We start from the raw sequence: 26,226 nt of genomic DNA on the forward strand, positions 1-26,226 counted from the left end.
AGTACATATATATTTTTGATATCACAGTTTAAAATAAATAGGTGGAACGCAGAAGTCTTTCTTTCCCTTTTTATTGCTAGTGTATGTGTGTATATATGTGTATGTGTGTATGTATGTGTATGATTTATTTTTATCTTATTTTATGTGTATGTGTCTGTATGAATATATGTTACATGTATGCCAATTCCTGTGGAAGCCAGAAAAGGGCATTGGATTCCCGGGAGTTGAAGCGAGCTTCTATGTGGGTACTGGGAACTGACCTTGGGTCCTCTGGAAGAGCAGAACCACCCTTAACCACTGAGCCATCTCTCCAGTTCCTGGTATTTTTTTTCCAGATTTCTGTTAGTTTCAAATCTCTTTTAAGATCTCTTATCCTCCAAGAATTATTCTTGCTGCATTTACATCACTCCTTAAGCAAACAGAAACAAACAAACAAAACCACCTTGTCTGTGGCAAATAGTAAAGGAGGAATTGAAAATGATTGTTATAACGAGGTTTCCTTTTATTTAATACTTGAAAACGGTGTCCTGGGGAATAGAGGTTTGTTAGCCACAACAAGAGAGTAGATGTATGAGAGATACTGGGCCCACCAGCTCTTCTGGAAGATGTGTAGTACACTAAAATCTTACTCTTTGATCACACTCAGGTCTCTTCATGCTGCAGTGGCAGAAATAATAATAATAATAATAATAATAATAATAATAATAATAATAATAAACATCTATATAGTATAATCTTATAATATAGTAGCACAAAAGTATCCAAGTTAAAACCTACCCCTACTGGTGTTGGCATAAGGATGAGGTGCATATCCCTTCCATGGAACAAGGTTTACCTTTTCCTGTAAGCTAGATCCAGGCTCAGATCTAGGTACAGGAAATTACAGTGAGCCAAGATTTGGGATATGGCTGAATGATCCCAGGTAAGGTAGTTGACTTTATCTATGTTAATTTCCTCATGAAGTTGTTCAGTTGGATCACTTGCCTGTAGGACTCATCTTTGTGAAGTGAAAAAAAAAAAAAACTCTCTAGTAACTTTCCCTTAGATATCAACACATTTAAATTTTAAGATTCTTTTGTTATGCCATTCCTTTTTTCTCCATTAATATTTATTTTTATGAATAGTTTATTTTTAGTGACTATTACTTGGCAAAGGAAAAATAATATAATAAAGATGACCTTTCTCCCCAAGTTTTATGTTTTGAAATTTTATTGGTCCATAAACTATAGTGGGATGCCAGATGCTTCATTTCCACTGCTGCTTATATAGAAGTTTTATTTCTTATGAAAATATACTGACTGGGGGTTAATATCATCTCAAACTAAAAGATGTGACAATGAAAAAAACTAGAAAGATATTTTAAAAAAGGAGAAACTCTGGCACCTTAAGACAGACCCAAGAATGTGAAGTCATGATTACCATGGTCTCGGGTTAATATCCAGCTCCACAGGGCCCAAACTAGGTTTTGTCAGATGTGAGTGACCTGGTGTTAGTTTTAAGTAGGAAACCAGTAGGACCAGATGCCAATTTATTCATGTGTACTGAAAAATGAAACTTGTGGGTAGACCAGATGCCAGAACTGACTCATTCATTCTCCAGTATTAAAGTCAAATATACTAGAAGATTGTTTAAGTGGGGGCAGGAGAGATGGTTCAGTGGTTAAGAGCACATACTGCACTTGCTGATGACCCAAGGCTCGGAAGCACTGTTACTTCATCTCCAGGGAGATCCAACACCTCTGGCATCCTCAGGCACCTGCACTCATGTGCATAGACTGACACACATAATTGAAATATAAAGTAAAATAATTTTAAATGATTACTTAAAATTCATGAAATCAGAGTAGGTTAGAAAAAGATGGCAGTGAAACCTTCAGCACCTTGATTTAGGCATGGGTGTTGGCTATTCCTTCAGCCATTTTTATAAAACATCCTGGCAAATGGGCCTCTTCTGTAATAAATCGATCTTATTGCACTGATTCTTAGTAGCTTTGCTCTGAGGCTAGGTCAGATTTGAGTGTATTTTATCTTGGAAGTCTGATACATGGGAGTGAATGTGCTTAATGAAGACAGGCTCAGGAGTTACAGAAGCCTTCCATCTTGCAGGGTTGAAGATCACTTATCGCACCAAGCACAGAGTAAGTCAAACTAACACCACTGATTTTTTTTGGTTAAGAATATATATACACACTAAGGATTTACAAAACAGAGTGACAACATCATGGGATTATTAAGATGAACCTGTAAAAGTTTTCTGGGGAACAAGTTTTCTCTTTGGTATTGAGATAAGTAACCCAAACCACCACTTTTAAATATTAGCTCCCTCAACTTTTTGCTGTTTTAAAAAGTGGATAATAAAAGCTTGATACCATGTCACTTTATCACCAAGACTGAAAGGGCTGCAGGGAGCTGTTCTTCCTGGTCATCATAGTTTATTCAGACTTTAAACACCATGGAAAGTGATTCTGTCCATGAAGCAGTATGTTTCTACATCTTCCAGAGCCTTACCTCACTAGTGTCACCAGTAAGAGCCCTTTTCCTCCCCCTTTGAATTAAAAATAAGATGTACTTACCTCTCCTTTTGAACATTTTAATGCAAAAATTTGAACTTTGATTGGTTTTTATTATGTAACTTATTTTGAATTTTTTAAGCAATCTCAGAACTTTGGGTGAGGAAATTGGGTTTAAATCCTAACTAATAAAAAGAAAAGGGGCAGAACCCTTTCCCGGTTTGGGGCAGTTTATATTGGGATAACATTGGAATTTGCTTATACAATGATAAAAGGGCTTTCTCATCCACAGATCACATGACTTCTTGTTTTGCTGTTTTAGTCACCCATTTTCATACTATCCAGTAGCCTTCATGGATGAGTGCCTTTTCAAAGATGTGCTAGTGTAATTCAACCACTAGTGATTAAAACTCTGCAATATTGCTCTAGTGTTCTTTCTAGGGGATTACATACCTCCCTTCTGTGTTATAGAGGTTTTGTTTTTATTATTTTTCCTGAGTAAAGTTCTTGGGCTTAAATGTATTTAAAAATCCAAACTTTCTAGCTACTTTTTGGATGCCATATTAGTGTATTAGTTTGCTCAGGGGACAGTAACAAGCGTACAGACTGTGACTTAAATAAGTCATTCTCCTACAGTTGTGGAGGCTAGTCACTTTTGGGGGCCTGGAAGTCAGTCACTTTGTGGGGCCAAGAAGTCACTTTGTAGGGATAGAAGTCACTTTGTGGGGCCCAGAAGTAACTGTGGGGCCTAGAAGTCACTTTTGGGGGGCTAGAAGTCACTTTGGGGGGCTAGAAGTCACTCTGTGGTGCCTGGAAGTCACTCTGTGGGGCCTGGAAGTCCAAGATGAAGGCATGCCCAGTAGTCATTTCTCTGAGACTTCTCATTGGTGTAATGATGGCTTTTCCTTACATAGTCTGTCCTCTTTACACATTTACAGCCTAAGTTCTTAGAAGGACAGGGTCATGTGGGATTAGGGCCCACCAAAAGTCCTCGTTTAACTTAACCCCTTTAAAGACTGTATCTCTAAAAGCCATCATATTCTGAAGTTCTTAAAGGTAAGACTTCAGCATATAAATCACCCATAATGAATGTCTTTTACTAGTAAATTTTATGTTTTATGATTCTGAAACATAAGCTTGAAACGTAGTTTCTTAGTTAAGTAAAAGTGCTAAATATGAGCCAGACTTACCTCTAAGTTTTTTTTCTGGTGTGACTTAGTTAAATACTAAGTTAAGTGTTGACTGGAAGACTAATTAAAGTAGTCACCCCTATGTTGAAGCTTAATTTTACCTAAGGAAACCACTGTCACTACCACCTCCATTAAAAAGAGAAGTCTGTACTTTTGTTTTATCATTTTTCCTTTAATTTTTATTTTCAGTTCTCCATTCTTGACTATTTTAGCCCTTAGAATGAACTGTTTCAAAGTTAAACTTTGGGCACAAGAAAGATCCCAGAACAACAACAGAATGTTAGGTTTTGGAACTCGTATATATAGTTCTTTTCCTCTGGTGATGTCTGTTCATTTAGAAGCATCAAGTGTTTTCTTGTCCCAGAGAAGGAGTATCAAGACCTAGCTTTTAAAGGCTATCAAAGACAACTGTCTCTTAATAACAGGTTTTAGAACGAAGGAGGGAGATTGTTTGCTTGGATGTGGGCAGAAATCTGTCAAAAAGGAGAATGTAATTTACCTTGGAAAAATGTAGGTTATAGTCACATTCTTTGAATGCTACTGTACCAAAAAACTGATGTGACATAGTAAATTTTAATTACCAGCTATGCGTGTAAATTAATTTTGACAGCAAATTTATTAAAAGTTGATTATAAAATCACTTAAAATTATTATTTGCATCTTTGTTGGACTGTATGCCTTGATCTTGGATGTAGGCATCCTGTCAGCTTTTGGGATCCTGTCCTCTTTTGTTCAAAGATTAACAACTATACACTTTAGGTCTTTGAATTTTATCTTTGCTGTGTGTGTGTGTGTGTGTGTGTGTGTGTGCGAGATGCTGTTACACAATACAATAATATTTGCACATGTTAAAAAGGGTCACATAATAAATGTTTTCTTTTTATGACTATATCCTGATAGAGATACTTTGAAATGAGGGAAAAAGGATGCTTTTTAATAAACAAATAGAAACTCACCTTTATAATGTAATATGTTCAGAGAGAGAGAAAACTTTTTCTGTACCTTCTTTGCAATTCTAGCCCACAGACTAATGGAATATTTCACTAGAGGGAATTTGACTGTGAATATAAGGCTGATAAGAAAACTATTGTAAGCAGTCCTGTAGAGGTGTTTTAGAAATGAAGCATTTATCAATAGAACTAATAACATGGACCCAGAAGTTTTAGACATTTATGACCATATGTTTCAAGCACATTTTTACTATTCTTGACTCTTTTTAGTTCTAGACATTAAATCATTGAAGACTCTATAAGTCCAAAGTAAGCAATAAAAATAAAGGTAGGGCCATACAAATGGTATTCATTTTAACTCTAATGGAGACTGGGGAGGCTTTAACCTAGCAAGAGGAGCATGTATCTTTAAAAAATCATAACAGTCTAGCAATACAAGCATGTATCTAATAAATGATAACAGTTGACACTTTAGTAACTTTGGGGAAATTCTTAGCATAGTATACTTCAGCTGACTTAGCTAGAACTTTTCCAAAGCATATGTGTCCTTGTGAATTTTCCCCTTGTCACTCCATTAGTGTTAGCAAAACATCAAATGACAAACTATCCTTTCTAGTCATGAGATTAGAAATCTGTGTGGCATTTTCCCCAGGAAAGTCTGTGTTGCAAGTATTTCATGACAATGTGTATTCCAAATATAACCTGGTGTCGGTGGGGAAGGGGTGTTAGTATGTCTTTATATAGGATAGAGAAGCAGCATTTAGCATTTAATTACTACATGGATTCTAGTTGTGTTGGCATGTTCATCAAAGCTACAGTTTGTTTACTTTTCCATATATGTCACATGTCAAAATTCACATGTATAAAATATAAGTGAAAATAAAAAATACATTGTCATTTTAAGTTCCAAACATCATTATTTTTCAGTACTAAGTTTACACAGATTTTTCTGTTTGATTTTTAAAGTTTTTATAGTTGTAAACCTGCAGCCTATTTTCCCTTAATATGGGAAAAGATGTCTGATTAGTTTTCAAACATTAATCCCAGAATTTAACCATAAATCCCTCTATATTAACCATTTAATTTCATGGTACATAAATAAAAACTGAGAATTCACATTTGAAGTTTTTTTGTTTTTGTTTTTCGAGACAGGGTTTCTCTGTGTAGTTCTGGTGTCTGTCCTGAACCTTGCTCTGTAGACCAGGCTGGCCTCGAACTCACAGAGATCCTCCTGGCTCTGCTTTCTGAGTGCTGGGACTAAAGGCGTGCGCCACAACTGCCCAGCTGCAGTATTTTTTATCCCTATCTCTTGCTGTTCTTGAAGGCTTTGGGGCTTTGTTAATTTTTTTTTTTTAATGAAAGCCATGTGAATTTTTATTTCACTTTGTAGCCTTTGAAAGCTACTCTTTCAAATATCTGTTTTCTCAGGCATTGAAGTAGCATCAATCTACTTGTTAAGATAGAACTTAGAGTTCCAAGTCATTCTTTTCCTGAACTCCTTTGTCTTTGAAGTGGTTATCTAAATAGAATGTTCTATTTATAAAAGCAGACACCCACTTTTGTCATGTCACTTGTCTTTCTAACCTCTGTCTGGTAAGTTGGAAAGTAGCTCTTTACCTGCTAACCCTGAACTTGATGGAATGAACACCTACCAGGCTTTCCTTGAGGAAGTCTTAGCGCTGTTTTAGTCCTTTACTCCAGTAGTTCAGTGGAATCCAGTGCTTTGTAGTAATGGTAGAAATGTATTTTGGTATGAAAACTAATTTTATTTTGCAAAATAATCACCTGTTCTGAGTAAACTGATTTGTGTCTAGAAGACAGAGTGAAAGTCCTGGCAGTTTTTAGAGTGACATTTAATTCAAAAGCCTATCCCAATATCCTGTTTAAACACAGTCCCTAACCAAATCCTACTTGTACTACACTCTCTGCCTGAACATGGCAGCATCCCGTGGCATGGCAATCCTAATACTCCTGCTGTTTTTCTCTTTAAGATCTCACCTATATTCCATCCCTGCCACCACCTTACATACAAGGCATTCTCCTCTGTCCCTATTGCACATACTACATACTACATAGCCAGCAGAACTGTGTTCCCAAAGACACCCAAGACTGAAGATGGTGTTCTATGTTTTCTCCTATACATGTATTTATTTATTTATTTATTTAAAATGTGTATGTTTACCTGAATGTATGTTATGCCCACAGAGGCCAGAAGAGGGCGTCAGTTCCCTTGGGGCTGGAGTTACAGATGGCTGTGAGCTGCCATGTAGGTGCTGGGAATTGAACTTGTGTGTGTGTGTGTGTGTGTGTGTGTGTGTGTGTGTGTGTGTACACCTGTGATAAAGTTTAATTATAGATGAGGTATGTAAGAAATTAACAATTTAATTTTGTTGATTTTAATTTAATTAAACTGTAAGAAAATTTATATGAATATAGTCTTTCTCAAAATATCTCAGAAGTGAATAACAGGCAGGTAGTACATGCAGCATGAACACATTGGACAAAGATGATCCACATCTCGGACATGATAGAGAAGGGAAGTGCCAGGTTCCATAATGCTACTCAGAACTTTAAAAATGGTATTTCTGGAATTTTCCATTTGATATTTTCAAATTGAGATGTACCATTGGCAACTGAAACCATGGAAAATGAAAGTGGGTAAAGAGAGGTCACTATAGCCATAAGCATGGCTCATTATAATTACAAAAGGCTATGTGACTGTGGCATTTATGATCACTGGTTCCTTGAAGTCAAAGCCTCAGGTTGTTTTATCCATTATGCTTAGCAAGACCATGGGGTCAGGAAATGCTGAATTGAGCCAAGGCCCTTGAACAGGGTGAACTTCAATGCCAGTTCATTTTAGAGAGAGCATTTTCTCAGGATGCTCTAAAGTTTATGCTGTTTCCTGTGATTCAATGATTACTTTTCTCTTCCTTTGAACTGCAACTGACTTAATGACAAAATGCCAAACCTTCAGTTTTCAACAGTTGGGACTGGGTTGAAGGTTTGTTTGTTTGTTTGGGGATACAAAACTGTTGAGTAAAGCCAATATATAAATTGCCTAAAATTTTCATTTGTTATGATTATCTTCTATTTGAAATGAACAGAAAAGTACTGTAAAATGTGTATTCTGTAATGGTGAAAAGTCACGAATTCAATATTGGTATGTTTACTAAATTGTTAGGTTGGAAATCTGAGAGAAAATATAATCAGCACAGAGCTAATTAGTGTCGATCATGTTGCACAAAGCCTTAGCTTCATAATGTCTTGGCCCTGGGTGATGACTACAGCCAAAGGTTTCCTTTAAAACAAGTGTTCAGTAAAGATTTGTGGGTCTTTGAAGTTCTTTTTAAAAATGTATGACACTGATCACAACCATCCAATTCCTTGGTTTTTTGATGACCAGGAAATGAAGAATGTGGCCTTCTTTTTCCATTTCAAAAGCTCATAGATGAAATCTCAGTGGATTATTTGACAATGTTTGAAAGGTTGTTTTTGTTTGTTTTTTTTGTTTTTTCTTCTCATTTGACATGCAGCAAGGACTTATGGGCGAAGGAGAGGTAACATCAATGTTTCTCACTTTTGAATGTACAGTTCTATATCGAGAGGACTTGGGTTTACCCAGTTTATAATCTCTGTGGGGAAGGAGTGAAGGGCAGTGTATGGGTTTGACCTTTATTGAATCTCTGTGTTGTAGTTGGAGCTGTAGACATTCTAACTGAGGAGACTTAAAGAGCTGGACAAATTACCTAAATGGTGGGACGGGGATTGAATTCTCTGTATTAGATATTTAGCTGACTTATAGCTAAAGATTTATCTTTTTTAACTCCTTAGAAGAATTTAAGAATTTTTTTTAAAGATTTGATTCATTAAAAGCTAGACTTGTCTAAAAAATATCTCTAATTAGAGAGTCATTTATACTTATGCAACTTACATCAGCTTCTTTTACTAAGTAAACATGGTGCATTTATTTAGTTTAAAATATGAACTGAATAAATGAGTAGTTCTACAAATGCTCTAGAAAGAATAGGGAATTTTAAAGACTCATTTCCTAGAAGTTCCCAACTAAACTTAATTTTCTTGTCTGTAATACTTTGCTAGTTGATAAGAGAATAAGACCATTAAATCACTTAGATTTAAAATGTGATTTAAAAAAAAAATCATTCAGAAAATAATCTCCAGTTGTAGAGCCATTTGGGATCATAATTTACTAATAGCACATAGGATGAATTTGTGACAGAGACGCTGTTGTTTATGCTCAAGAATGGAAGTTACAACGGTGGCAACCAAAGGGCGTGTGAGAGCTCCAGTAAAGGAGGAGACTTGAGATCATTTCTAGAGTACAGTTGACAGTTCCTCAGAGAGCACCTAGAAGTTAATAGCAGCCTGAGCAGGGGGGAAGCCTGAGAGACTGCAGTTCTCTGCACCTCTGTGCTTTGCTTATATTATAGACATTTCTATTTTCCCGCCAGGTGAGTATGGGAAGACTTATGCACATTGGTATTTCTAGTCTTTTCTGCTTTCCTATATATTCCAGAGGATAGGAATTTTTAGAATAGTTTCTCAAAACAGATGACATCCTTGGTAAGCTGTTAATCACTCAGCTAATATGTCTTTAGCATGCCTCCAGATGGTAAATGCTGTAAGACTAGAAGTTGAAATGGGTACCAACATTAAGTGGGCTTTGATATATCTTATTAGTTAATGTAAACTGAGTGCTCACTTAAAATTGACTTGCTCATTTTAAGTACATTCTTAGGAAAGTGTGCAGAAGCTGTACAATTTAGTCTGTTAAAGAATTTATGTGACCAGCATTTTATAGCTAAATTTAATATTCCATGTCCTTGTGTAGGTTGCCATGGGGCACTGCCGAGGCAGTGCAGTCTGTTGCCAACAGCTTTCAAAAGAGTGCTCTCTTCTACTGTGCTTCCATTTCATGTGCTGAAGCTTCTGGATTCCTGTGGGATACTTGAGTAGCCCCTCTGTTTAACCAACTAGTCTCTCTGATTCAGTAGACTCTAAGGTGATAACAATTCAAGAGCATAAGTGATCCTGTAGGGAGCAAATAAAAGCAGCAGTTTTATCAACTCATGTTTTTCCTTGGTGTGTGTAGTAATCAGTGACAAGGAGCCCTTTCTATTAGCTTTCTATTCTCCTTTCTGTTTCAGGTCAGTCTTCACTGTTTCCGATGGAAGATGGATTCCTGGATGACGGCCGTGGGGATCAACCTCTTCATAGTGGCCTGGGTTCACCTCACTGCTTTACTCACCAAAATGGGGAGAGAGTGGAACGATATTCCCGCAAGGTGTTCGTGGGTGGATTGCCTCCTGACATTGATGAAGGTATATTCGGGAAAGACTGTTTGGAGCAGCATGCCACGTGGTGGCCCAGGGGGAAGTTGTACCTAGGGTTTGCTATCATCATCCTTGTCTACCTGGTTCTGACTCTTCAGTCTGCTCACCTTGTTCTCTTGTCCTGTCATCCTATCATACGATAAGATTAGTTGCAGGAGGAAGAGAAGCAGGACTGTGGGGATGAGCTGAAGCAATGACAGATTCAATGGAAAGAGGAAGACCTCAGAGAAGATTTCCCAAGGATTCTGTTGTGGACAACATGGGCTTAAGTGCCCTATTCTATTCTGTCCAGTTTTTTGGGTTTTTCAGGGTGTTTTTCTTTGTTTACTTTCATTTTTTCAAATTTTGGATTAAGCATGAACTTTTAAAAAATGTCTCTACTTGTACTACAAGAAAGAAAATCTTAAAAGTGATTAAATTTCACATTTACATGTTCTCTAAACAGCTGCACTATTATTGGGCTTGTTTATAGACGCAAACAAGACAGAAAGCCCATTTGCGGAATCTACATTCTAATAGGGAAGGTGCGTGAAAAGTATGAAAGCATACAAGAAAGCATCAGAGAGCAAGGTTTGAAAGTAAACAGTGTTAGGGGGTCTAGCATGCAAGGAGTCTTCTTAGATTGGGTAGCTAAGGAAAGTCACTTTAAGGAAGCCGTATTTGAGCTGAGACTTGAATCGTTAGCCAGCCATACAGGGACCTGGAGGGATTCGTTACCCAGTAATACTGAGTTCACTTCTCGGTTTCAGTGACCCTAATAAAAATCACAGTGGCAGACCATCCAGCAATCATACAGCCTTGGATACTTTCTGTTTCTTTTGTCTTGGTTTTCTGAATGGAAATGGAAATAGACTAATTCATGTTCTAGAGAATAGAATTGATTTCTATAAGTCTGTAAGATCTAATATTTAGTCATTTGTCACTTAGACTGAGATCAAGTTTATCAAGCTTCTAGAAAGTTGAAGATGATAACAAACACACTTGTTAAGTGTCTTGATAAAACTGCTGAAATTTCAATTCCATTCACACTCGTTCTCCATATCACCCTCAGAATGCAGAGCTTGAAAAATATTGTATTCTGGAGAATTGTAATTCTGGAGAATTACAGAATTTCTTTGGGACATGGGACAAGAGAGAGATCATTTGAAATTGAATAAGCTTTGAACCTGAAACAGAAACAAAACCAGAATTAGTACTTGGATACAACTTGAACAGTCCAAGTACTAGTCGGGTAGCCCAGTATCCTGTGACAATGCCCCTAAAGGAACAAAGTTGAAATGCTAGCTTGTAGTCATGAAAATATGGTAAATAAAGATAGACCACTGAACACCTGAGAGGGTGCCAGGAGCCCTCGAGGCTGGGCTCCTCCTCTCTGGCAAGGGAGCCTTAGTTGTTACATTTGGATTTGATTTTCTTAAGCTGGAGCTGAGAGGGTTCCAGTTTTGCTGAAGCTTTTCCTTTCATAGTAAGGATTATAGTTAGTTCTATTCTCACCATCTAGCTCTCCTTGCTCAGGAAAAAAATCTCTTATGAACCACACAACTTCCAAGTAAGCCTAGCAGCATTCTCCTGCAAATCAGTCTTGTTTGAACTAAGTTGTGCAGAAACAGGTATAGCAGAATAGACTGCACTGTTTCACAGTTGGAGGAAGAAGCTTAAGACAAGGGGAAGAACAAGGCTAGGAAAACCCATGAGATGTTGGAGTTGCGTTGGAAATATCAAAATATGTGTGTTGGCTTTTATAATACATCAAAGTTATAAACATGTTTGTTTGCATGTGTATTCATTTATTTCCTATCTTTTTTTTTTTTTTTTTTTTTTGGTTTTTCGAGACAGGGTTTCTCTTGTGTAGCTTTGCGCCTTTCCTGGAACTCACTTGGTAGCCCAGGCTGGCCTCGAACTCACGGAGATCCACCTGGCTCTGCCTCCCGAGTGCTGGGATTAAAGGCGTGCGCTACCACCGCCCGGCTTATTTCCTATCTTTATCTGCTGAAGAAGATTTGGAAATAATTCATATTCTCTAGTTATAAGCATATGGATTTTTCTTCTTGCTGCTGAAAGGAACCAAGACTGCTTTATAAAAAAGCATTTCATATGTTGACACGATTTAGAGATGAGGCAGGAAAACAAGATATAATGGAATATCTTTCTGAGCCACAAAGTGTCAAAGTGCTTTTTAAAACAACAGGGAAAGGTCAGCAGGTCCTGGGAGCTCCACTGGCCCTCTCAGAGAAAGGTAGGTAGGTAGGTAGGTAGGTAGGTAGGTAGGTAGGTAGGTAGATAGGTAGGTAGGTAGGTAGGTAGGTAGGTAAGTAGATAGATAGATAGATAGATAGATAGATAGATAGATAGATAGATAGATAGGTAGGTAGGTAAGTAGGTAGATAGATAGATAGATAGATAGATAGATAGATAGATAGATAGATAGATAGATAGATAGACAGACAGACAGATAGAATCAAAATAATTAGAGAACTGGAATATTATAACCTGTTGAGTGAAGTAGATGTGTATGGATATAAGAAAGCAAGCTTGGGAAGCTCAAGGTCAAAGCACTAGGAGGTTCCTTGCCTGTTCAAGTGTCTGCTTCCCAATAAGCCTTTTTATAATAGCCATCATTGTTAGTCCACATGACAGAAGTGGCAAAGGACCTCTCTGGGGCCTCTTATATGAATAAAGGTGCTAAATTGATACTACTGATGAGGCTTCTGCCCCATAACCCAGTCACCTACCTAAGGTTCCTCCACTAAGTTCTTATCACACTGGGGATTTGATTTCAGCATAGAGATTTGCAAGATGGAATGCACAAACATTTATTCCATAGCAGCATACTATAGAACAGTTGTTCTCAACCTTCCTAATGCTACGACCCCTTAATACTGTTCCTATTGTGGTGACCCCGACCATAAAATAATTTTTGTTGCTACTTCATAACTGTAATTTACTACTGTTATGAATCATAATGTAAATATCTGATATGCAGATGGTCTTAAGTGACCCCTGTGAAAAGGTTGTTCAGCCTAGGGGTTGTGACCCACAGATTGAGAACTGCTGATATAGCATGCCTGGGAGAGCTGAAAGAGTCTAGTGCTTCAGGGATATGGCAGCTAATGCAGCTCTGGATGGGATTCTTGATCAATAATAAAGGAAAAGATTTTGTTGGGTTATGGAAAGAAGTCTGAGCACTGGAGAGTAATTGGATCAGTATTGATTTCTTGACTGTGGAAGCTATATAGAGAGGTGTAAAAGAAAGCAACCTTGCTTTGAGCTGATAGTATTTGGGAATTATAAAACATAATGTCAGTTAAAGATGATGGATAGATAAATTGATTCATATATGTATCTAACTAGAGGGAGAAAGAGGAAAAGCAAGAAGTTGAGGCAGATGTGCTGCTGAGTTGTGAGTGTGATGAGTATATGAAGTAATATAGGAGCTCTTCACACTGTTGTTGGAGATCGATTTTTATTAAAAAGGACAGCAAGAAAAGGTGATATCAGGTGATGAGGAAAGATGGGATGTAGGTAATGGACACATGTCAAGAAAGAAGATAGCTAATGTTCTCTAGTTTTACCTTTGTTATATTTTCTTTCTTTTTCCTTTGTGTCTTTTCTTTTTCTTATGTGCTGGGTAAGTATGTAAAAATGTAGCTGACAGTGAAAATTGGAAACCCCAAGTGAAGCTCCACAGCTTCACAATGTGTGTTGTAACTGGGTAGAAGTTCACTGAGATGTGCAGACTCTGGAACTGGGCACATATTTGTTTGGCCATATTCTAGCTTTGGGATGTTTTATTTGTGACTCATTGCAATAAAATGGTTTCATCTTTCATTAGAGGAGATCACAGCTAGCTTCCGTCGCTTTGGCCCTTTGATCGTGGATTGGCCCCATAAAGCAGAGAGCAAATCTTATTTTCCACCCAAAGGTAATTCTTGAGGTTCCCATTATTCAAGTACATTTTATCCTCAGATTGTCTAATAGTGAGCATTTTCATAAATATTTACTTTTATGGCAAAAGTTTTCATTGTTAAATTTGTATTTTTCTAAATGTGTTTTTAAATTTTCTACCTAATATACTTTTAATTCAGTTTTAAATACACATTGCACGAGGTTTCCAGATACTACCAAATAGAGCTGGTGAGAAGACTCAGTATTTATGGCACACTTGACAACCAAGGTTCTGTCCCCCTGGACTCACATGGTAAATAAGGAGAACCAGCTCCTGCAAGTTGACCTTTGACCTTCATGCATGATCTAGACACACACACACACACACACACACACACACACACACAATGTTTTAAACAAAAGATACTACTAAAATGAGCTATTGATATGTTCAGACTTTTAGTAGGAATGTTGTTTTGATTTTTTTATATTTTCTATTCTTTTTCCCTTCCTTAATTTTACTTTAAGCTTTTTATCCTATGTATGACAAAGACAGGAAAGCCTGTAAGTCTTACTTTATGCTCCCCACCCCCACCAGGCTATGCATTCCTGCTGTTTCAAGATGAAAGTTCTGTCCAGGCTCTCATTGATGCGTGCATTGAAGAAGATGGAAAACTCTACCTGTGTGTATCAAGTCCCACCATCAAGGATAAACCAGTAAGTTTAACTTAGCATAAAATTGCCTTTTGTTTACGTTTCCATTCACCTGCTTTCTTACTATGTTTTCTACTTAAATTTATATATTTGAAAATAGAATATAACAAGTCTTAATATGTATTCTTTGGTAATTTTATATATGAATACAATGTATTGGGATTCCCTACCATCCCCACTCCAGCTTTTAGAAAACATACCTCCACTACATCCTACTAACTACATCATCTCTTCCTCCTCCTCCCCCATCCCCCCTCTTCATCCTCTTCCTCCTCCTAATAACTTACTGAGTCCAATTAGTGTTTTCCATATACATATATATGCATGGGTGTAGAATCATCCTCTAGAGCATGGTCAACCAACTATGGGCCACAGTACTGAAGAAAACTGACTGTCCCTCCCCTAGCAGCCACCACCTACCCAAAGCATTATGGATGGGCCCTGTGAGCATCTGCCCTGCCAATACTGGAGTTGTGACTGGCTTGATCTTATGCAGCCAACCATGGCTGCTGCAAGTTGGTGAAGACATTATTTTTCAGCATCTCCCCCAACCTCAGCTCTTACAGTTTTCCATTCCCTATTCCTCAATGTTTCTGAGCCTTTTGGATGAGGGAGTGTGAGATAGATGTCCCATTTAAGAGAACACTCCACAGTCACATGATCTGTGCACTTTGACCAGTTGTGAGTCTCTGTATTAACCACCATCCACTGCATAGAGAAACTTACCTGATGAACAGTGAGATATGCTTAATCTATAGGTAGAAGGATAAATATTTAGAAGTCAGTTTGATGCTATGTCCCTTTAACAAAATAATAGTTGGTTCTCCTCTAGAGCCAGTGACCTACCCAGCTACAGTTTCTTGGCCCAGTTAATGGTATCAGACATGAATTCTGTCTTCTGAAGTAGGGCGTAAGTCCAATAGAAAGCTGTTGGTTACTCCCATAACATTCTTGCCACTATTGTACCAATAGGCAGATCTGCCAGGCTGGTTGTTATTGTAGCTCATAGGGTTCACAGCTGGATAAGACTGTCGATGACTTTTCTTCCTCAGCAGCCTACAAAGCACCTTCTAGGCTATAAGTGGGAAGGTTTAAATGGAGATGAGGATGAGGGGGTAGGGCAGAGGAGGGGTTGGGGAAGGGCTAATACTGCATATATTTGAAAAAACATATGGAAACTATTTTATAAGCTTGTGTGTGTATACATATACATACACAGAGAGAGAGAGAGAGACAGACAGACAGACATTGAGAATGAGGAAATTAGAGTTACATTATACAGAGGAACGATGCTCCCACCTAAAGCCATAGGTTATCAGACAAAAAGCCCAATGCCAGGTGTGGGATATACCCTAGGCTATTGCCATTGCTCTTAGCTACCAACAAAAACTTAATGGGAAGATCTTATGACTAAAGACATCACACACTCACAGGACACGGAAAAATCAAACTGATGCATAGGATGTACAAGACTGCACAACCAGGCCTGGCTTAGGTACAGTATTCTTGATTGGGCTAATGGGCACTAAAGTGTTTATCAAAATAATATTGCTCAGTGGTTAAATGCACTTTCTACCTTTGCAGAGGACCTGGTTCAGTTCCCAGCACCCCAATAAGTAAAAATAAATAAATCTTTTAAAAATTATGCAAATATTTAGCAATTTATTTACTTTGAAATAGTTTTCGAAACAATGTAACAGATCCATTAGTATCAATAGTAAGTTTGCATTTCCTGGAAATGTGCTGAGTCCTATTTTATTTAAATTTAAATTATGTAGCTCTTGCAAGGATAGGTAAAATAGAGGTCCCATAAACTGAAAAACAGGTAGTTAACTTGTAGGTAATTAAAGATGTATGGGAATGTTAAGGGATTTGGCTTATAGTAAGTAAACAATTCATGGAATGTTCTTACTCTGAAATGAAGGGCAGGGAAGGCAGTTTTTAAGCCTTTTAGTTTTTACAGCTTTATTGATTTGTGATGAAATAGGTTATTGTAAAATACTCTGCAATAATTTTGAACTTTTTTTTGATATGAAATTTTGATTTACACACTCCTTAGGTGCAGATTCGGCCCTGGAATCTCAGTGACAGTGACTTTGTGATGGATGGTTCACAGCCACTTGACCCACGAAAAACAATATTTGTTGGTGGTGTTCCTCGACCGTTACGAGCTGGTATAGTTAAACAGACAAAATCCCTATATCATTAGCACATGTGTGACTTCCAGCTGAAATACTCCATGAGCTTTGAGTTAATGTGCAAGAGAGAGAGTTCTAAAATCCAAGTGTTTGGGTTCCTACTAATAGTTGAGCAACCTTGGACAAATTCTGTAAATTTCTTCATCAATTTTCTCATCTGTAAAAATGAAATCAAAAGTGTGTGTACTCTATAGTTGGGGACTCAGTGAAATACTGACTCAGAGTGCTTAGGTGGAGCACTGTAAGATGCTAATCATTGTTTGTCGTTTATCTTGAATCCCAAAGCCCATTGTACTGAGATGTATAGTCACTTCCCAAGTCCTCGGTTTCTCAGCAGCTGTTTACCGAGCCCCCAAATACAACTTCAGTCCAGCATGGTTTTAGACTAATAACTATAATGAAATTACATCCCAAATTACATAAATAACTTGAGGTTTAAGAGTGTAAGTAAGATTAAAGTGAATAAAAATATAGTTTTATGTTTTTAACATTTCATGGAGAAGATGCATTCACTATTTCAAGTTTTAAAAATAGAGTATCTCTTATTTATTCTCTACAGTTCCACACAATGTATCTCGATTACATTCACCCCAGCTTCCTCCAGGAACCTCCTCCCTCCATGTCCTTTCCTTGTTTTTTCTTTACATTTTTTGTGGCCCATGGAGTCTACCTGGTGCTGGCTGCTGGAATGCTGGCTGCTCTTGGCCCGGCTGCTGTGCGTTCACAAGGGCAGTGGCCATGTCCTGTCAGGAGACAGCGCTGCAGTGCTCCTCCCAGCCTCCTGGGCTCCATTCTTTCTGCCCACTTCGGGGAGGTTCTCCGAGCCTGGTGGGGACAGTTGGTTGGATGTCTCACTTAGGACTGAGCACTCAGCAGTCACTTACTCTACTTACTTTGACCAGGCATGAGTCTCACATTGACTGCTGCCCGCAAAGAGCCCAGCTTCTCTGGCTAAGTTGAGGGCAGCACTAATCCATGTGAATAAATAAACTCTTGGGAGGCAGTTTGACAGCACTTAGCAAGACAACAGTGGCAGGTTCCTCTTGGGTCTGCGGCCTCCCAAGCCATGGGCTTTTGCTCAGGTTTACAGTACCAGGCATGAATTCCCTCCTGTGGAGAAGGCCTCAAATCCAGTCCAAAAGCAGTTGGTCACCCCCTTACCCTTGTGCTACAATTGAGCACCAGTGAGCACATACTACCTGTCAGGTTATGGTATAGTAGCATCCAGCGTTCATTGCTGTGTGATACCATAGATGGCTTTTTCTCCCATTGTGGTCATAGCACCTTCTGGCACTATGAAAACTAGCCAGTATGTTGTTTCTTCAGCAGTCTAGTTATGGTGGACAACCCAAGACAACAGTGACGACAATCTGTGTTGTTTAGTGGACCGCTAGATGTCATTGATCAGTGACGGACAGGGAGGTTTCTCGAGCCTGCACTGAGATTTTCATTCCCTAGTCACTGCTGGCAGAAGTGTTGTCTCTCCTATGTTCAAACTCATTTGTTTTTAGATTTTATTTATTTTTATCTTATGTGTGTGTCTGTGCACCATGTGTGTACAGTGCCCCCAGAGGCAAGAAGAGAGCATTGAATCCCCTTGGACTGGAGTTACAGTTGTGAGTTGCCATGTGGGTGCTGGGAATCAAACACGGTTCCTCTGAAAGAGCAGCCAGTGTAAGATGTGCTAGTGAATAACTCAATATAAGCAAGGGTACCAGACTTTGATGGTGAGGGGATTCTGAAGGGCTCCCAAAGAATCTACCAGTTCACTTTCTAATGTTCAATTTAGTAATCAATACCTTGCTAACCAGTACAGACATGACAGTAGTGCAGCCTAGAGCAGGCAAACGTAGGTGCCAGGCCCAGCCCTGTCCCCTGTGACAGCCTTCGAGCCTTGGTTTTCTCAGAAAATTACTGCCTGTTTCAGAGGTTATGAAAATGAAGAGGGCACATTTTAACCAACCAGCTTACTGGGTGAATAAACACTCACGCAGCAAAAAATTATTATAATAATATTTGATTTTAATAATGACTATAATGATGCAATCTCAGAGGTCACATAAACTTTGTTTTGAGGAAACTGTAGGTGTGAGCCAAATAAGTCTTCCTGATTGTAAATGTCTCTGCTCCTCTCTTTGTAGTGGAGCTTGCAATGATAATGGATCGGCTGTATGGAGGTGTCTGCTACGCTGGGATTGATACTGACCCTGAGCTCAAATACCCAAAAGGAGCTGGACGAGTCGCCTTTTCTAATCAACAGAGTTACATAGCTGCTATCAGTGCCCGCTTTGTTCAGCTACAGCATGGAGAGATAGATAAACGGGTAAGTCCTGGACTGTGTTTGGAAAGTTCTAGAAATGGTGCACCATCTGACTTAAGATGTACACTGGCACTGATATCCAACACTCTGTGACACTCTACTCTGAAGTCTTCATTGGTTATTTTATTGTGCTAGTCTCAGTCTGAGCTGTAAAAACAAGTCAGTGGTGGATTATGCCTACTGTTTCGGGCCATGTCTATGTCAGTCAGGTCAGGTCTATGTCAGTGGTCGTTCACTAGTCTAAATAAAGAGGAAGCCTGGGCTATAGCTATAGGTGACGGGCAGGATGTGCTGTAGCACAGTCACATGCCTGCTTGCTCTTCTTTCATACTTCCCTGTCAGTGTGAGTTTCAGAGCTGGGGTTTAGGTTTGGTCCTCCCTAGGGAACTCCCTGGGTCAGTGTTCAGTCCCTCTCTAGGTCCTCTACAGAGTCTGGGGATTAAAGGCTAACTGCCCTTCCTCATCTTCCAAGTGCTAGGGAGTTCCATCCAGGAGTCTGCCAATCTTGCTGTAGCTGGTGAGTTAACAACAGGTTATTCTAATGCTTGAGAGGCTCAGATGACAGTGGGCTGACTGAATGCTGGAACAGGCCCAGTTCTGTAAAGTCCCCTCTCACCTTTAGATTCAAGTAAACCACTCTCATCGACAAAGAACAAAATGAGGTTTTAGGCTGTAAGGACCACAGCCACATCATGTTTCACCAGAGTCCCACCAGCCAGGCTTGGCAACCTCTGAGAAGTTCATGAAGCAGAAAGCAAGCATCTTCTTGCCCACTAACCCTTGCAGTATGCTATTTTGTGGAAGATGGAAGCGCTTAGATGGTTCTGTTTACATTATAATTCCAGTAATGACAAAAAAAATATATAGATCCACTAATTAAAACAAGGGTTTCTGAGGAAACCCTCCTGAGAGTTTAATCTCATAATGCTCTAAACAGTTGGTTTTACTTTATGATTTCTAATAAAATTCTTCTTTTGCTCTTTTGTTTGGAAGTTTATTTGAGTAAGACAAGCATGTAAATATAGATAGAAACATCTTAGGATAAAATGGACGATCTTCATTTCAGTAAGTCATTGCTGCCCTTCCCTGTTGATACCTTGGCACAGGTGGGTTGAGGCACAGGATAAAAGCGTGCTTGCACATGGTCTGAAATGCCAACTTCCTCTTATCTCTCAATTGCAGGTGGAGGTTAAGCCATATGTCTTGGATGACCAGCTGTGTGATGAATGTCAAGGGGCCCGTTGCGGGGGGAAATTTGCTCCATTTTTCTGTGCTAACGTTACCTGTCTGCAGTATTACTGTGAATATTGCTGGGCTGCTATTCACTCTCGTGCTGGCAGGGAATTCCACAAGCCCCTGGTGAAGGAAGGTGGTGACCGCCCTCGGCATATTTCATTCCGCTGGAACTGAAGGATGAATGGCTCCAGAGCTCGTGTGCAGGCCAAGTGCCCTCTTCTGTTAATTCCGACCCTTCCTCAGCCTCTTCACGCTGGCATGGCCTGTGTAGCAGTGTGTAACTAACAGTAGTAGAATGAAAAGAACAACCTACAACATAGGTATTTTGTAGACTCTCGTGTCACTACAAACAGTATGTTTAAACTCCTTTTTCACATTGCCATCATGTTGCATGCAAGTTTTCATTCTCTTGTTTTGCTGGAGGCCAAGAGGATCCAAACTTGCTGCAGCATTTTCTTAGAGGAGAGAAATATTAACAGAGAAATGAGACAATATTTTGAGTTTTTAATTGCTGGTAATGATATAACATATAAGAATACTTTATTGAGATAACCACCAACAGTAACACTATTGTCTATTCTGACACAGTCTCCCCCAGGGAAGTGCTCTTGCCGTTTCCTTTCCTTTCTTTTCTTCCTTATCTCTTCTATCCTTGTTCCTTCTTAACAGCAACGGAGGAAGTTAGCAGTTACTAACAGCAAAGAGTATGTCAGAACAAGCAAATGATGAGCAAGATTGAGCAGCGTAACTGGAAGGGCTTTGAGGTGGAGTATGGTTTGATCATGCCTCAAATGCATCACATTAGAAAAAAATAAAGCAGGCAGAGCTGAGTTTGTTTTCTTTGGAATAATTCTTAAAATTCTGAATGTAAGAATTGGGTGACTTTACTACTGAGGGGAGTGCATTTATTTACTTAACTGACTTCCTAGTCACAGCCCCAGGAAACCTACCAAAGCTAGAATTAGTGATATGGTAGGAAAAGAAGAACAAATGTATACATTTTAATTTTTTTTGCTCTATAGAAACTCTATAGCCTAATTTACTACATCATCAGCTGTCAGCCTTTGCTCTCCATTTTGACATTGAAAACAACGTCATACCTAGACATACCTCAAGGATAAAGTTTTTGACTTTGTGTTACACTATACTTGTAGCCAAAACTGGAAGATAAAAACAGCATACAAATTGGCTGCCCATTGGCTTTGTTTTCCATTTGAAGTTACTTAGGAATCCTGTAATTTAGTTGTAACATAGAAAACGTGGGGGGGAAGGTTAAAAAAAAAAGTCAAGTAGTTGCAAAGTGTTTTGCACTGTTGAACTAAGTAATTGTGTAAATCTGTGCAAAAGTCCGTATGTTTATCTTACTCTTCCTATAAAGTACAATACCATACACTTTCCGAACTTAGCATGGGACATAGTGTTTGAAGTGCCAACTTCATCAAGTAATGCATGCTTTATTATAAATACAACCCTAGCTTTGAAAGATGTTCTTATGTTTTGAACAGTATGCTTCAGAGGTAAATTTAAAATCGTCTCTTGAAGCCCTGGTCATGGAAGTAACTTTTTGTTTCATTGACTTTCTCTTATTAAATGCCCTACCGTAGTTCAAAGGATGACTATCAGTGTGCAAAGCATTTACCAGCAGCAGCCTCAGTGCAGTCTTGCTAGCTGTGCTGCCCAACAGTACCATCTTGGATCCTTCAGAACCAAAGACTTGCCCCGCAGTGCTGTGTCATCGCCTGGCTGGTGACCCCTCTGCTGTCTGTAGGAAAAGCAGCCCTTTTTTTTTTTTTTTTTTTTTTTTTAACACAGGCTTTAATGAACTACATATACCTGTTAAGTTCCAAAGGTCAAAATGGAGGCACTTGCTGTCTTTAAGAGTCCAACAGAAGGAGGGAGCCGCTGTCCAAGACTCCCCTGCTAAGAGAACAGTGAAGCAATCGTGCCAATGGAGAGTGCTCTCGTGTAGCTGGTCAGGGACATATTTTCTTTTCTCCTGAACTACATGATTCTAATTGGAATGTTCATTTGCCTCTTTTTCTTCCTTTACTGCTTGTAGGTGGCTTGGGGTGTGCTGTTGTGCCGTTCCTACCCAGTAAATGGGCGTGATGAGTTAAGAAATAACACTGCTTGAGAACTAGCTTTGAATAGTTTTCCCTTTGTACATGACCTGCTGAATTTCGGTACAGTGTTTTGTAGCTAACTTATTTTGTCATGCACATGATGTATATTTGTTATGCACTACTTTTGTATATCTTGTTTTTCCAACAGTGAACATTTTTAGGCACACTTTTCACTGACGGGATATCTCTTTATGCAATACCTCAATTTTTCATATTGCAAAGAGTAGCTTTTTGTACTTTTATTACTGAGAGATCTTCATATACTTCATTTTTTAATATAAATAATTTTAATAAATTTTATTTTCTTATATTCTGCTTTTTATACATTTCAGTGCTCTGCATACATTTTAAATTATGAATGTTGTGCACTGGCAATGCTATTTTAGAGTCTGCAGAGAAGAGAAAGCATGTTGCTTAAACATCCTTCCCCAGCACCAGCTATTGGTGTACCTATAATTTAAGAAATAGTCTATGTAAAGTCACAAATTAATGAAAAAAATTCGCATGAAAATGACAAGATAACACTGTAGTTCCTAAAGAAAAAATTAAATGCATAAGCATAGGGTAGAAATTTAAAATAACAAAATTGTCTACAGCTTCTTACTAAGTTTTTTTAAATTATTCATAAAATGCAGACATTTTGAGTGAATGTTTAACCATTTTTAATCTTAATTAATTGATGTTATGTGTTTGATTCAAAGATGTCTGCTCTTTTAAATTCTATATAATAAAACAAAATCGCCTGCCACAGGACAGGTTTGTAATGTTAGTATGCATGACTAATGTAAGAAATTGTTATTCTGCTAATATTTACTTGTGATTGTGTGACAAGCGTGTTTACAGATGATTTGGTTCCACTTCTTTACAGGGCATAAACAATGATTATCTATTACTCTGAACTTTATGATTACATGTCCTTCAGATTACATGGGATTGTAGTTGGGAGTTACCATGTAACTCAAACATAATTAACATGTAATTAGTTTACAGGTTTTAGGGTATCACTTCAATTTACCAAGCATGTAGTTCTAGCGCACTAGCATGGCACCAGCCATGTATTTACAATGTAGTTACAGAGTAATTACATGGTTATTTTTGCAATGTAAAATAAAGTGTTTCTGATTATTTTCTATGTAAAGGAACTCCCCCCCACCCCCGCCCCCTGGCTTTGGTATAATATATATACTTCTCCATACACAGACCTCTGCAGAATGCAAACTAAAACTTGCAGTGAATGAACTTAGCATTTATGAGAGTGCTGTTGGAAAGACTTGATAATTCACCCCTTTTGTTTTGAAGAGTTGAATCTTCTGTTAAAAGGTGATTTAAAACTTGAATGTGATGAATTGTGGCAAGCTCACTCCAGTTATGTGCAATACTTATCTCACACTTTGGAAGATCTTTGCAGTGTAATTCTTTGTTTTTAATTGCAGACATTTAAAAATGTCATTTTCTACTGTTAAGAGTAATCCTCTTTCTTGCTGGTGTTTCTAAAGAAAAGAATCAGAAATCAATCTTTCTACTAATGTAAATTTGAGATTATTTTTAAAAATGGAATAAAAGAGGTTTTGGTCATTTGCTTTATTTTATTATCTTATTTTAAAGCTACTGTGATTGATAGCATTGTAAGAATTGGGACAATATTGTATTCAACTGTTTTATTTTTTATATTTTTAAAATTTAAAGTATAATTAGTTTTTATAATTTCATCAGATTTTTGTTATATTTTTTTGGAAGTGAAACTTTTAGCAAGTGGGTGTCTAGTTTTTACTAATCCCTGATTTCCCAGTGATTGCTCATATTATCAGAAGGAAGCGTTATTTAAGTGCGTCAGTTAATTGTACTACTTGGCTGAATTTCCATATAGTTTTTACTGTGTATGGGGAGGTTGTAGTATTTATTCTAGCATTTTAAATAAGGGTAATTCATTTTTTTATTAAAGTCATTTTCACGTTAAGTTCCTATTTTTGTATGTTCTACTCTTAAGTTATATAACACAGTTCCTTTTTTAAAAGAGTTCATTTGTTGAAGTGCTAGTGGAAAATTAATGTTATTAAATAGTTTGCAAATGACTATTTATACCAGTATGCATATAATTTTTAAATATTTGTAATGTGAGATGTTGAATGAATAAAACTTTTAACTCAGATTTCTTTTACTATACTTATTTCTTTTTAACATAAGTATATTCCCTGGCTGGGAATATAACATTTTTAAAACACTAGAGATGTCCTGTTAGGTCCCTACCGAACCAACCAGTCTGACAAAGTGTTAAGTCATCTGAGTGCTCGGGCCAGCGTTCCTGGCTTATGTAAGTTGTAAAAGCTGGCAGCTCAAGTGTCTTTGGCCTTGCTACGAGTTCTCCTGCTGCCCTCTGGTGTGTGTGTGTGTGTGTGTGTGTGTGTGTTTCTGGGGTGAGGTATCAGCCTATGATCTACATGTTCTCTCTCCCTCCTGGAGATTGAACCCAGGACCTCCCATGTGCTAAGCACATGTTCCACCCCTGAGCCTCATCTCTAGTCTCAAAACAAGTCTCCTTTGTCTTTGAACACTCAGTTCTTTTGGAGACTGGTGTCACAGGCTTTGACCTCTGGGGTTATAATCCCATAGCTCAGGAACTGTATGTGTTGTGTTTTATTTGGTCCATGTCTCATGTAAACTACTGAGTATTGTAATGTGTCAACATTTCTATTTTTAAGATACATTTAAACTTTCAGTGATAAATTACAACAAAATATATTCCAAGGATACCCGGGTTATAAAGTAAGGTATCTGTGCTTTCTTCCTGCGATATACTATTCTCAAGAGTAGGAAGGAAGGTCTTACTGGAGACAAATGGACTGTGAGATGTTTTACTTCCTAATTATCTTTCAGCCACTGGGAATTGTGGGGGAGTGGGCCAGACGGTGGACTATGCCCGGGAGTTGTAGGTTACAGGAGCTTCGGACACATGGGTCCTGCTTTCTCTTAATTGGCAGTTTCCAAGACTGACTTCACAGTATACTGAAGCTCCCCTAGGAAGCTCGTGTTCCTTGTTAGTCATACACAGAGCTGTTTCTGTCATCCAGCCCTGTCCCATGCCCAAGCAGTCTCCTTAATCCTACTCTCAGCCTGTAGCTGTTTGGATTATGGTTCCACTGACATGGACCAGCACTTACCACAGTTGCCACAGACTCAAACACATCTCCACATAAGCCACCAGCTTTGAATCTGCCATCCTGGATATGCTCTCTGCCTTTCTGATCATATTGCCTCCTTAAAAATTATCATTTGAAGCCGGGCGGTGGTGGCGCACGCCTTTAATCCCAGCACTCGGGAGGCAGAGGCAGGCGGATCTCTGTGAGTTCGAGGCCAGCCTGGTCTAACAAGTGAGTTCCAGGAAAGGCACAAAGCTATACACAAAGAAACCCCGTCTCGAAAAACCAAAAAAAAAAAAAATTATCATTTGAGAATTTCCCTCAGTATTCTCCCTCCCTCGTATTCTGAGGATTGGAACCGCTGGATCTGGAAAGGCAAGAATTGGGGATTTATCTAGCCATTCTGGGCCTCTCTGATTAGAGAACATTCTGTTTTGACATGCCTGGAGTCCTCTCTGGATATTTTTAAGTGCTAATCTTTCTCTAGTCCAATTGGGTGTCACCACTGGCCATCTGGGATGTCTTACTGTGACTGCCCATGGTGACAGAATTGGAAAAGTACAACTTGTCTCAAGGAAGTTAAAAATGAGCATCAGCATCAAGTCCAGGA

At 38.5% G+C, this 26,226-nt stretch overlaps 1 protein-coding gene across 6 annotated transcripts in view; it reads left to right on the top strand.

Moving 5' to 3' along the window:
* The window catches only part of Cpeb4 (cytoplasmic polyadenylation element binding protein 4), a 64,091-nt gene extending 39,463 nt beyond the window's left edge, over positions 1–24,628 (top strand). For 2 of the 6 annotated variants that reach the window (XM_028893336.2, XM_028893339.2), the window contains 7 exons: positions 8,186–8,209; positions 9,818–9,991; positions 13,836–13,925; positions 14,487–14,605; positions 16,662–16,776; positions 18,942–19,123; positions 20,303–24,628. In XM_028893336.2, the coding sequence (XP_028749169.1) occupies positions 8,186–8,209; positions 9,818–9,991; positions 13,836–13,925; positions 14,487–14,605; positions 16,662–16,776; positions 18,942–19,123; positions 20,303–20,530 (932 nt within the window). In that variant the 3' untranslated portion in view covers positions 20,531–24,628. The remainder of the gene's footprint in view (positions 1–8,185; positions 8,210–9,817; positions 9,992–13,835; positions 13,926–14,486; positions 14,606–16,661; positions 16,777–18,941; positions 19,124–20,302) is intronic. The other 4 variants (XM_028893340.2, XM_028893337.1, XM_037200560.1 and 1 more) reach the window with 3 other exon arrangements.
* Positions 24,629–26,226: the final 1,598 nt, after the last annotated feature.

This window comes from Peromyscus leucopus, chromosome 8b, assembly GCF_004664715.2.
Source record: "Peromyscus leucopus breed LL Stock chromosome 8b, UCI_PerLeu_2.1, whole genome shotgun sequence".
Taxonomy (NCBI): domain Eukaryota; kingdom Metazoa; phylum Chordata; class Mammalia; order Rodentia; family Cricetidae; genus Peromyscus; species Peromyscus leucopus.